Source organism: Crinia signifera, chromosome 9 (assembly GCF_055691185.1).
Source record: "Crinia signifera chromosome 9, ASM5569118v1, whole genome shotgun sequence".
Lineage (NCBI taxonomy): Eukaryota > Metazoa > Chordata > Amphibia > Anura > Myobatrachidae > Crinia > Crinia signifera.
The window spans coordinates 63,760,253-63,773,589 of record NC_139225.1 but is presented as its reverse complement, the minus strand read 5'-3'; the positions used below and the strand labels follow the sequence as shown (position 1 = coordinate 63,773,589).

The following is a 13,337-nucleotide window of genomic DNA, read 5'->3' as shown; positions in this document are numbered from 1 at the left end:
GCTGCAAAATCCAAAAATCACTCCTTCCCTTCTGAGTCCTGCCATGCACCCAACTGGTACTTTTTGGTCACATGTGAGGCATTGCCGTACTTGGGAGAAATTGGGGCACATATTTTGGGGTGCTTTGTCTCCTTCATACCTTGTGAAAATTAAAAATTTTGAGCCAGAACTGCATTTTTGTGTAAAAAAATGTAATTTTTCATGTTCACTGCCCACTTGTATCAAAATTGGTGAAACCCCTGGGGGTTTGAAATGTACACTATACCCCTAGATGAATTCCCTGAGGGGTGTAGTTTGCAAAATGGGGTCACTTGTGGGGGGGTTCCACTGTATTGGTGCTTTGGGGGTCTTGCTAATGCGACATAGCACCCACCATCATTCCACCAGAATTTGTGCTGCAAAATCCAAATATCACTCCTTCCCTTCTGAGTCCTGCCACTTTTTGGTCACACATGAGGCATTGCCGTACTCGGGAGAAATTGGGGCACAGATTTTGGGGTGCTTTGTCTCCTTCATACCTTCTGAAAATGAAAAATTTTGAGCCAGAACTGCATTTTTGTGTAAAAAAATGTAATTTTTCATGTTCACTGCCCACTTGTATCAAAATTGGTGAAACCCCTGGGGGTTTGAAATGTACACTATACCCCTAGATGAATTCCCTGAGGGGTGTAGTTTGCAAAATGGGGTCACTTGTGGGGGGGTTCCACTGTATTGGTGCTTGGGGGGTCTTGCTAATGCGACATAGCACCCACCAAAATTCCACCAGAATCTGAGCTGTAAAATCCAAAAATCACTCCTTCCCTTCTGAGTCCTGCCATGCACCCAACTGGTATTTTTTGGTCACATGTGAGGCATTGCCGTACTCGGGAGAAATTGGGGCACAGATTTTGGGGTGCTTTTTCTCCTTCATTCCTTGTGAAAATGAAAAATTTTGAGCCAGAACTGAATTTTTGTGTAAAAAAATGTAATTTTTCATGTTCACTGCCCACTTGTATCAAAATTGGTGAAACCCCTGGGGGTTTGAAATGTACACTATACCCCTAGATGAATTCCCTGAGGGGTGTAGTTTGCAAAATGGGGTCACTTGTGGGGGGGTTCCACTGTATTGGTGCTTGGGGGGTCTTGCTAATGCGACATAGCACCCACCAAAATACCACCAGAATCTGAGCTGCAAAATCCAAAAATCACTCCTTCCCTTCTGAGTCCTGCCATGCACCCAACTGGTATTTTTTGGTCACATGTGAGGCATTGCCGTACTCGGGAGAAATTGGGGCACAGATTTTGGGGTGCTTTTTCTCCTTCATTCCTTGTGAAAATGAAAAATATTGAGCCAGAACTGCATTTTTGTGTAAAAAAATGTAATTTTTCATGTTCACTGCCCACTTGTATCAAAATTGGTGAAACCCCTGGGGGTTTGAAATGTACACTATACCCCTAGATGAATTCCCTGAGGGGTGTAGTTTGCAAAATGGGGTCACTTGTGGGGGGTTCCACTGTATTGGTGCAACATAGCACCCACCATTCATTCCACCAAAATCTGTGCTGCAAAATCCAAAAATCACTCCTTCCCTTCTGAGTCCTGCCATGCACCCAACTGGTACTTTTTGGTCACATGTGAGGCATTGCCGTACTCGGGAGAAATTGGGGCACAGATTTTGGGGTGCTTTTTCTCCTTCATTCCTTGTGAAAATGAAAAATATTGAGCCAGAACTGCATTTTTGTGTAAAAAAATGTAATTTTTCATGTTCACTGCCCACTTGTATCAAAATTGGTGAAACCCCTGGGGGTTTGAAATGTACACTATACCCCTAGATGAATTCCCTGAGGGGTGTAGTTTGCAAAATGGGGTGACTTGTGGGGGGGTTCCACTGTATTGGTGCAACATAGCACCCACCATTCATTCCACCAAAATCTGTGCTGCAAAATCCAAAAATCACTCCTTCCCTTCTGAGTCCTGCCATGCACCCAACTGGTACTTTTTGGTCACATGTGAGGCATTGCCGTACTCGGGAGAAATTGGGGCACAGATTTTGGGGTGCTTTTTCTCCTTCATACCTTCTGAAAATGAAAAATTTTGAGCCAGAACTGCATTTTTGTGTAAAAAAATGTAATTTTTCATTTTCACTGCCCACTTGTATCAAAATTGGTGAAACCCCTGGGGGTTTAAAATGTACACTATACCCCTAGATGAATTCCCTGAGGGGTGTAGTTTGCAAAATGGGGTCACTTGTGGGGGGGTTCCACTGTATTGGTGCTTGGGGGGTCTTGCTAATGCGACATAGCACCCACCAAAATTCCACCAGAATCTGAGCTGCAAAATCCAAAAATCACTCCTTCCCTTCTGAGTCCTGTCATGCACCCAACTGGTATTTTTTGGTCACATGTGAGGCATTGCCGTACTCGGGAGAAATTGGGGCACAGATTTTGGGGTGCTTTTTCTCCTTCATTCCTTGTGAAAATGAAAAATATTGAGCCAGAACTGCATTTTTGTGTAAAAAAATGTAATTTTTCATGTTCACTGCCCACTTGTATCAAAATTGGTGAAACCCCTGGGGGTTTGAAATGTACACTATACCCCTAGATGAATTCCCTGAGGGGTGTAGTTTGCAAAATGGGGTGACTTGTGGGGGGGTTCCACTGTATTGGTGCAACATAGCACCCACCATTCATTCCACCAAAATCTGTGCTGCAAAATCCAAAAATCACTCCTTCCCTTCTGAGTCCTGCCATGCACCCAACTGGTACTTTTTGGTCACATGTGAGGCATTGCCGTACTCGGGAGAAATTGGGGCACAGATTTTGGGGTGCTTTTTCTCCTTCATACCTTCTGAAAATGAAAAATTTTGAGCCAGAACTGCATTTTTGTGTAAAAAAATGTAATTTTTCATTTTCACTGCCCACTTGTATCAAAATTGGTGAAACCCCTGGGGGTTTAAAATGTACACTATACCCCTAGATGAATTCCCTGAGGGGTGTAGTTTGCAAAATGGGGTCACTTGTGGGGGGGTTCCACTGTATTGGTGCTTGGGGGGTCTTGCTAATGCGACATAGCACCCACCAAAATTCCACCAGAATCTGAGCTGCAAAATCCAAAAATCACTCCTTCCCTTCTGAGTCCTGCCATGCACCCAACTGGTATTTTTTGGTCACATGTGAGGCATTGCCGTACTCGGTAGAAATTGGGGCACAGATTTTGGGGGGCTTTGTCTCCTTCATTCCTTGTGAAAATGAAAAATATTGAGCCAGAACTGCATTTTTGTGTAAAAAATTTAATTTTTCATTTTCACTGCCCAGTTGGACCACAATTGGTGAAACCCCTGGGGGTTTGAAATGTACACTATACCCCTAGATGAATTCCCTGAGGGGTGTAGTTTGCAAAATGGGGTCACTTGTGGGGGGGTTCCTAAATTTTAGCATCTTATGGTGCCTAGAAACCTACATGGTGCCTAAAAAATAATCTCATAAAAAGGAGGCTCCAAAATCAAGTAGGTGCTCCTTCTATTATGAAGCCTGTGGTTTGGTCAACGTGCACACTAGGGCCACATATAGGATATTTATGAAAACAAAAGATTTGGGGGAATCAATTTTTAGTCACATTTCTCTAGTAAAATGTACTGTGTTCCTTAGAAAAATGTATTAAAATTGCAAATCTGCAAAAAAAATGAAATTTTGAAATTTCACCTACACTTTGTTTTAATTCCTGTGAAACACCTAAAGGGTTAACAAACTTCCAAAATGCTGTTTTGAATACTGTGAGGGGTGCAGTTTTTGAAATGTCATCATTTATGGGGGTGTCTCACATACAAGTCCCTCAAAGTCACATCAGAACTGAACTGGTCCCTAAAAAAATCAGTGTTTGAAATTTTCTTGAAAATTTGAGAATTTGCTATTCATATTGTAAGCCTCCTAGTGTCCAAAAAAATTAAAAGGAAGTTGAAATAATGATGGAAACATAAAGTAGACATATGGTCTATGTTAGTTATTAACTATTTTGAGTGGTAAGATTATTTGTCTCACAAGCAGAAAATTTAACATTTTGCAAATCGCTAAATTTTCCATTTTTTCACGACATTTTGGTATTTTTCACAAAAAAACACAGACTGTATCGACCCAAATTTACCACTAATTTGAAGTACAATGTGTCACGAAAAAACAATCTCAAAATCACTGGGATAAGTAAAAGCAAAAAAAAGTTATCCCCACTTAAGTGAGACATGTCAGATTTGAAAAAAATGGCTCTGTCAGGAACGCAAAAACTAGCTCTGTCAGGAAGGGGTTAAAAACACCATGCCCTCATTTCAGAAGTTCCCTATGGGAGAATTCAGTTTGTTCGATTCAGCCTTAATATAAGGGCACAACATTTTTTGTGTCAATGTTGAAAACTGCTGACATGGGCCCCCAGTCAGTGTAGCATTCCACTTGCCATGCTTGGGGCCGTTTTATTTTTTATTTTTTTTAATGATAATAAACTACTATGACCAAAATTTTCTAAACTCCCAACTCTGTCATCACTATGTAATTATCCACCGCTGTCAGAAAACTACTCAGCCATAAATAAATGACGTTTCCTGTGGAGTCAGGGAACCTAGTGTATTGGTTACAAGGACAGACCAGTCATTGTGTCAGGGGTGCATCCAGGATTAATTCAATAATAATTTGAATTATTTTTATTTACCATGAAAAAGTAAATTTCCTCTGGGTGTAAGTAAATATAGTCTACAGCCTTGGTAGTTTTCTAAGTGAAGATATCTGCTATCTGTGATATGTACAGTATATAGGGCCTCCTCCCACACTTTTTACCATGTATATTCACAATCTAATTGCTTTTCTGAGAAAAGGTAGGTCACCCTGACCACACAGAATCAATCTCAAATCCCCGGCAGGTTAAGTGTCCCCTGAGTCACAATGTAAATGTAAAAAACATCTCCAGACCAGAACAGAAATCACATTCAACTTTATAAGTTCAGCCAAATCATAGAAAGAAAAGATGCAGTTTTGTTTCTACAAGACACTGAGATATAACAATCCATATATGTTTGCACATACACATAAAATTCATATACATATTTTTAAAAAATGACAGCAATAGCATTTTAAAAATGAATACAAACTGATATTTTTGCTTCTTTTCGCCTAAGAATTATTAGAAGATAAAGCAGCCAAATATTCCCCAGGACCTATATTTACTAACAGTGCTAAGAATTGTTTAAAACCTATTACTGCCAGAGGGAACTACAAATCTCAGCAGCAGAAATGTGTATAGAAGGAAAGGCCTTGTGGCAACTGGCATCTGGAGCACCAGATCTGTCAGTCCTTACTCCCTGGGGATCAGGTAAAAAGCATTACAACACATAATCCTTACAATAATAGCTTTGTAATGGCTGTTGTAACATCTGCAAAAGTTACAAATACAATGCAACAGGTAGAGTCATGCTTGACGCTTGTTCAGTCTGCAGTCAGTAAGTCTCCAACGGCCAAAGGACTCCGCTAGCAGCTGAGTTAAGGCACTGCTCTGTTTCGGTGACCTTTTATAAGAATCAAGCTCAATGCCCATACTTTGTGTACAGAACTTAATCCTTACTGTAGTGCAAATCCAACTAGTTACTACAGGAATTAGGTTACCTGACAATTGGGTATTGTACCTCTGCTTTGTTGCAGTACTAAGCATCTCAGCTGCAATAGGTAGTTTGAAAAGACCCCCCAAAAATGCGTGGGGTATAATGCCAGGTAGTTAAAAAGCTAAGTATACTATGTAACACAGGTAGGTATCGTGCAATCATGTAAATAAATCCTCAGTCATAAGAAATCTCTCAGAGCTGGCTATAAGGAATAGGTGAGATACAGCTCTCAGACAAGAGGCCAGCAGCACGTAGGTGATACATAATAAGTGCCTGCTGACATCTTGTGGACAAGAAAAAATATATATATATATAACATATAGCATAACAAATCTGTGTATGTGTGTGTGTATATATATATATATATATATATATATATACACACACACACACACCTTTGGTGGTAATTTGGCACTGTGAGCTAAGCTAAGCTAAGCTGAAGTAAAAGACTATGGCTAACAGCGCATTATTTTGACCTGGGCAGATGCCATCTGCTGAACCCAAAGCTTCGACCACTAACTCAGGTGAAATGACGGAACCTCCACATGCTTCATGTTACCCAGCCAGGCCTCTTTGTGAGGAGGTGCTGGAAAACAAGTGCACAGACTCATTTATAAAAAAAAAAAAGTGGTTTTATTTTTCCCTTTGCAAGTCTTGGATAGTTTCATTAATACACTGCGGTAATAATCCTGTCATGGAGGTGGCAGACTGTGATGCCAGTGGGCCATCATAAAAGCATTGTTGGAGGCAGGTATATTCTATCATTATGTGTTTGCAGCTGGGCAGACAATCAGTGCCCATAATACCATATGATATTTACAAGTTACTTGATAAATATTAGGTTAATGTTTGGGAAAGGTATTTCCAGGTAGTTAAACCACCAAAGAGTTGTAGGTCAGAGTGACCCAGTAAAACTCTCATTTGGTGTAATGTAATGTAATGTAATGTGTGCTTAGCTAGAAAATAAATCCACTTAAGTAAAGCTATATCTACTAATGATTATATACCTGTACAACGTGTTATAGACAAATTTCATTTAAAAGACATTACAAGCAACATAGTTTAGGGGTTCTTTCATCGTGTAAAGAAACAGGGCACATCATAGAGATATCTTCGTTTAAGAATAAGCAAACAATACACATTTTTCACAATGGTTCATAGGCTTAAAAGTTGCCAATATTTTAAAATAAATCCCAGGGACTCTTTGCTTCTGATGTTCTCAAACACATCACACGGATGCAGCCTCATCAGACTTTGCAACAATACAATGCTTTATCATTACAATCTTATGGAACGTAGTTATATGTCATTTTTTTTGCAGTACTTGTTAATTGTACAGATGCCTCAGAGTGCAAATAAAAGAGGACAAGAGGATGGGAATACCGGAAACTCCTCCTCCAAGTGATGGGATGCATGATAATCAATTTAACAGGTGGAGAGAGTTCTTGGTTCAAGGTGCACCTGTATAACTAAGAAGCGATAATGATGATGATTATCTATTATTACTACTATTGTTTTTTAATTTTAAACATTTTCTTTGCCTAAATATTAGCTTATAAAGCACATAGAATGAGCATATGTTATAGAATTTTTATATATGAAGAATCAGAGGGACTGTATTGTACACGGGAGATTTCCAATTACCCGCGAAAAACATTGGGAGCTATTTTTTCAGATGTTTCCCCGATATCACATGCAGAAGTATTGTGTCCCTGATGATATCTTCAGATCAGCCCGCACTGCAGGCACGCCAGAAGATGATATTCAGATTTCCTTTCTAAAAGAATGACTAAAGAACGGATTTACAGAAGGGGCCAGATGTATCAAACTCCAAAAAGTGATAAAGTGAATAAGCAACCAGCCCCCAACTGCTATGTTACAGACTGGGTTTTATGACAGTTAGGAGCAGACTGGCTGGTCGTTGCAACCATTTCCAGCCTACGATAGCATACAGATCCCGTATGCTCAGAATATGGCACCGGCATCTCAATTCCAATGGCCATTCTGCGCAATCACAGTTGATTATCTAAGTACAGTATTTGCTACCACCTGTGTCTATTAGTATTTAGTGGCTTGGATCTGTGAAGCCACTGGTAGCACCTCAATAGGTACTGTATACAGGTGACTGTCATTTTGCATATTTATGCATATCTGCTGCATACAGTATCCGTTACAGTTGTATGTCCTGGCAACATTTTGGTTATTTTAATTTCAACTGTGTTTTTGAAAATGTATATATCTCTGTGTGTGTGTGTGTGTACATTTGGGTCAAGATTTAAATAATGAATTGTTTTGTAATCAGAGCCTTCTCATGCACCCATGCTTATTTATTTATAGATATAGCGTCAGCTGCTCCCTTAGTGGTAATGCAGGAACTGTGTTGGTGACTGTCTCACCAGTAAAAACCCAAAGTTACTTAGCAGGTGAGCTGCAAACCAGGTACTTTAGCAGATATTTAGTTTAACTTATGTGATTGCAGTCGGCAGAGTTCAGTGTGATAGAGTAGGACTTGCAGAGAAATGGCCTGCAAGCTTAAATGTTTTCATGAAATCACCCTATTCCTATGTGTGTGTACGTATGTATGTATGTATGTATAATATATATATATATATATATATATATATATATATATACATACCACCCAACTGTCCCCTTTTTCGTGTGACCATCTAGTTTTTTGGGGGATGGTCCAGCCCCCCGCCCACGGCCAGCAGTGACCTGAGGCAGGGGGGGGGGGCAGTTGGGAGTTCACCCAGCCTGAAGGGAATAGATGCGCACAGCGTCTATTCAGTGGCACAGAGGACGAAAAATGGGGGCATGGCCAGACGGTGCCCTCATTTGCATAGGGCACGTCCCAGTTTACATAGGTCATGCCCCCTAATCAGTGGGTTCACAAGTTGGGAGGTATGTGTATATATATATATATATATATATATATATATATATATATAAAAATGTCGTATATGTCATTATATTATTCAGAATAGGCTCAGTCATGGAAGTTATTTCATGTGCACATGTTTTTTTTCCGTATGTGATTTTTATTGCATGCAACAAAGAGTATCCTTGCCTTGACTTAATTACACTGGTCAGAGTGACATGTGGATGTGCGGACGGGTTGGCTGTCGATACGCTGAATGCCCTTTTTGTTTTGCAAGTTTTTATACAAGACAGCTGACCCAGAGCACTGTCTCATGTGCCTTCCAGTGTACTGCACAGTTAATGGCATTGGTACAGATGTCAAAGTAACCTCAGGTTGCTTATTAAATAGCAAAAGTCCAAAAATGTTAAAAAAGAAATAAAAAGAAAAAATCATTAATTTCTGGGATTCGGGCTTGTTCTTTGAATCCCATTAAATAATCTTTGGTAGGTTTAAAAAGCAGTCATCCATATAATCTGAGGTAATGTAGCTCAGAACTGCTAGCACGCAAATGCCAATAAGTAAAAGTAACCTTACAGATACTGTGCATTGCAATATGGATTGATCAACCTTTAGCAAAGAAACAGCTCACAAATGCACCAGTTTCTTTTGGACTGTGACACACAGCACCGTATACTGGCAATCATCAGCCCATCTGATTGACCTATGACGAGCTATGATTAAGGAATAGCTTACAGTAACCACAGACACATCACTTGTCTCGGTGAGACTGCATGTCTCTTATCTGTCCATACTGAACAGTAACTGTTGTGTCTGCTGTGGAATTCTACTCTCTCTCTCTCTGCAAAATGTCATCCAAGGCAACCACTACTGGAAATTAGAGCAGGTCAACCCTTTCCCAAGAAAGTAAATCCCATGTATACAGCATCCGTTGGGATTTTCTAAGTACATGTTTAAAGGGGTTAAAATAAATGAAACTGCTCTATCATCCAGTTTGCTGCTTATAGCAAAACTCTGCATTACAAAAATAGGTAGTATCGTTTTATTTGGCTCAAAGTGCTGGGAAATGCCTACTAAGAGATTATCATAGTGCAAAATGGAAAGGGGTCATAATTTAGTGCGTTTGGCATTTTTGGTGGCATTTGATGCCATCCTTAAGTCCAACAACATTACCAACACAGGTAAAAATATAAATGGTTATCCATCTATTGAATAGAAATATTATATTTTACAAATATAAAATATATTATTTGTTAAGTTTGGAAATGGTTAAATATATATTTGAAGAATTTTTATTCCAATATATTCTTTAGCTACAATGTCTCTTTATTTGTTATAAGTAAAAAAGTTGAGATATATATATGCAATGAAACAGCTGGAAATGAAGGCACATCTGTTAAATGTGCAATAATTAACAGCAGCTTACAGTATGCCCTTATTGTATATAAAACGTGGATGCATAGTCTTAGACTTTGGACTCGCAGCTTTGTTTCGTAGCTGGTTACAGTGTATTTTTGGTTTTGGCCAGGCTAGAATCATCTGTGTCAAGACCGAATACAATTCTAGGCAATATCCTATTAGCCGCATGCTGATAAAAACGGTCAGATATAGTGAGTAATGACCAATGGTCTTTATCGCGTAATCAATTAGCGGCCATTTTTATAGTGATAAATCCCCAATTCCATCGTGGGTCCCCGTAGCTGCTTATCAGGGATTATCCTTTGTGTGCCTCAGTGGGTATAGGAGGAAAAGGACACGGGCATTGGGGCTAAAAGGATTAACCTATTAGCAGTGGAGAAGTATTGCTGCTAATAGGAAAGACGAGGATGGATCAAACTGAATCAATACTTTGGTTAATTTTCATATCCTGCATGTGAGCACTGGTGCTAAAATGATGAGTTACACAAATAGGGGGCGCTCTATCAAGCCTGGGAGATAAAGTGGAGAAGTTATGACCTTCAGTCATTTATTTAGCATTGGGCTGAACCCAGGCATGTGTACAGTGCCGATGGTTTAGTGACTATTTACTGCTGTGCATTTGTAAAACGACTGGAAAACCCTTACTGCACAGGCATAAACTAATGTGTGGGATGGTGTATGCTTTTGCATCTGACACCCAGCCTCTGTGATCCATGGGCATTTGAGGGTGGAGACTGGACGGTGACCTTTGGGAGTATCTTGGGCATGTTTCAGCATATGGCTGCAGTTTCCTTAGAAGCCACAGTTGCCATATTCTGAGAAAATGATGAGAGGCTCTGTGCCAGGTAGGGGCTGCCTCCTCATAGAGGGTATTCCTGCACCCTCTATGAGGAGCAAGTAAACATTTTAAAAGGAAATAGCTGGGGGGAGAATGGACATCAGCCCTAATTGAATTGTCTGTGCAGATTGTTAGCATAGCATCTTAAGAATGCAATATCCTGGTCTTGTACTGCCCAATGCAGATGCAACATCAGAACCATACTGTACAAGTTATACTTTATGGTTCTTTCACACGCTAATGTCTCATTCATTATTTATCCTTTAATGGGTTCAAATAGATTAAAATACATTTAATAACATCAGATGTCTGATATTGAACAAAAAAGATTGCTCATCCCATGAAATAATACTGTTTGTACTGTTTTGTCATTCATTTATTAAATAGTGTATAGTGTACAGCGCATGGATATGTGTGTTTGAAGTTTTCTACCTATATTTGTGAACGCTACACAAAGCCTTGTGTAGTGACACAGCAGTGAGAAAATGTGTCCGGGGGGGGGGTTAATAGGATGAGAGATGCAGAAAGTGAGAGATTTGATAAGAAATCTCCAGTTTTTTAAAGCAGCAATCAATTACACTGCAAAACCAGTTTGATTTTGCAGTGTAAATGATTGCCGCTTTAAAAAACTGGAGATTTCTTATCAAATCTCTCACTTTCTGCATCTCTCATCCTATAAAGTCTCACCCCAGGTGTCCTGTGACCAACAAGAGATCCAAATGTATATAGCTGTAATTAAATAGCAACTTTACTATAAATTACATTTTGTTATTGAATATATCTATTTTATTTTTTATCAAATAAATATAGGATTTTTGATGAATGATTGTGTGGCATGTTGGGGCTTACTGTTTATGTAACTGTTGCCATGCCCATTGATTGGAATATAAATATGTGATATTTAGGATGGTAACCACATAACTGGTTCCTCAGTAAATACAGGCTTGTGTGTCTAGGGATATGTACAGTAAGTGGCAAATGTTTTTGTATGGGAAACTGCTCTAGTGGCTGAGAGCATTGTTACCAGAATCTGCGAGAAGATGACATGGAAGAGAAAGGTAACTGCATACTTTGGTTTAAAATGCTTCTATAAATCTATTACTGCAAGTGGAATAGTCATTTAGATGTGATGTATATCTAAATCGTGTGATTAATTATTCCGAAATATACATTTTAGGAGCTATATATGTACTGAAAGATAGGATAAAGCTAATATACTGAAAAAAAATAAAATATATCCCTTTGTCCTGCAGGAGGAGCAAGTAAAATGTTGACCTTTCTGTCTCGGCCTTCAGAGTCTAGTAAATTTGAGAAGAACCTGTGCGTTTAACCATTCTCTGTCACAGCGGCTGAAACTGAAATGGTGCAGATTTTATTCCTAAAGCAGTTATGTGTATCATCGGAATACTTCCCCTCTCCTTATCCCCTTCACCATCAGGCAGAACTATAAGTACAGCTGTGGTTCTCAATCAGAGGGTCATGTATCAGAGTGTTGTTTCAATGCAGCCTGAAGTACTCAATCACCCCTTTGGCTTGTGATGTAGCCCCGACGTCTCCTGGCTGGAAAGCGGAGCACATAATCACCATTGAATCTATCAAAGGAAATGGGCAAGGTTAAAGTAGGCCTTGCCATTTTGCCCAGGGTTTGAAGCCAGGAGAATAAGTGCTTTTAGTGTAGAGTTTTGTATATAAAAAAATAGGAATTCTGCCATTCTGCTGCACTGCCTATTACTCTGTATATATACTGACGTATAAACTGCCATATATGACAAATAGATATTCATATGCACTGAAATACATTCATGATTCTCAAATTTCCTCCAAAGTTAACAATTTATACTCCAAAAGAGAAACAACATGTGTAGTCTGTAACTGATACTCAGATTTGTCCTTGTGATCCGTGGGTCAGTGACATACTGTAGAACACACGTAGAATGTTGCTCTCATGACGACAGATGTAGTGGTCATGCCTTTCTGGCATGTCATGGTGAAGGCTGGAGGTGGAGTCCATTTTGCATATCTGTACACGGTGACCCTTAAGGCACACTGCAGGGGTAAGGGAAATGGCCCACAGGAGCCTCTTATGAACTGTGGAAGTAGAGGGGCTTGACTCTACCAGACAGGATCTTGGGGACCTGGACGGAAATTATTTCAGACATCATTTCAGGGAAATCCACGCTGACCATCTGTGCCTTCACAAACAGGTCAAATGTAAACTGGTGCAGCTCACGGGCAATCTAAAGAAAATACAAAGATATGTATAGTATTAACAGGTATCATGCTGAAGCATATACAGAAAGGGGAAATACACCATACACCATACTCAAGGCCATGAACCAATTACCCACAATGAATTACCTCAGGTGAAAAAATGGAAGAAGCCTCAGGCTTTAATGCCCTTGGCTATTCACCAGATAGGCTTGGTAATGCCCGTCAATATAGCGTTTTAACAATTTGTGAAAGGTTCACGTATTCACATGGTCACAGGTTCACTGCATTTATTAATCCACTAGATTTTCTTTTCAACCCACCGAGGCATTTGTAAAAAAAAAAACAACTGGATCATTTTTATTGAAAAAGG

The 13,337-nt window shown here is 39.6% G+C and overlaps 1 protein-coding gene across 1 annotated transcript in view; it reads right to left on the bottom strand.

Annotated features, from left to right (window-relative positions):
* Nucleotides 1-11,398: 11,398 nt before the first annotated feature.
* AR (androgen receptor) overlaps nt 11,399-13,337 on the bottom strand; it is a 274,049-nt gene continuing 272,110 nt past the window's right edge. Inside the window, exon 8 of the mRNA XM_083159122.1 lies at nt 11,399-12,993. Within this exon, the coding sequence (XP_083015248.1) occupies nt 12,838-12,993 (156 nt within the window). The 3' untranslated portion in view covers nt 11,399-12,837. The remainder of the gene's footprint in view (nt 12,994-13,337) is intronic.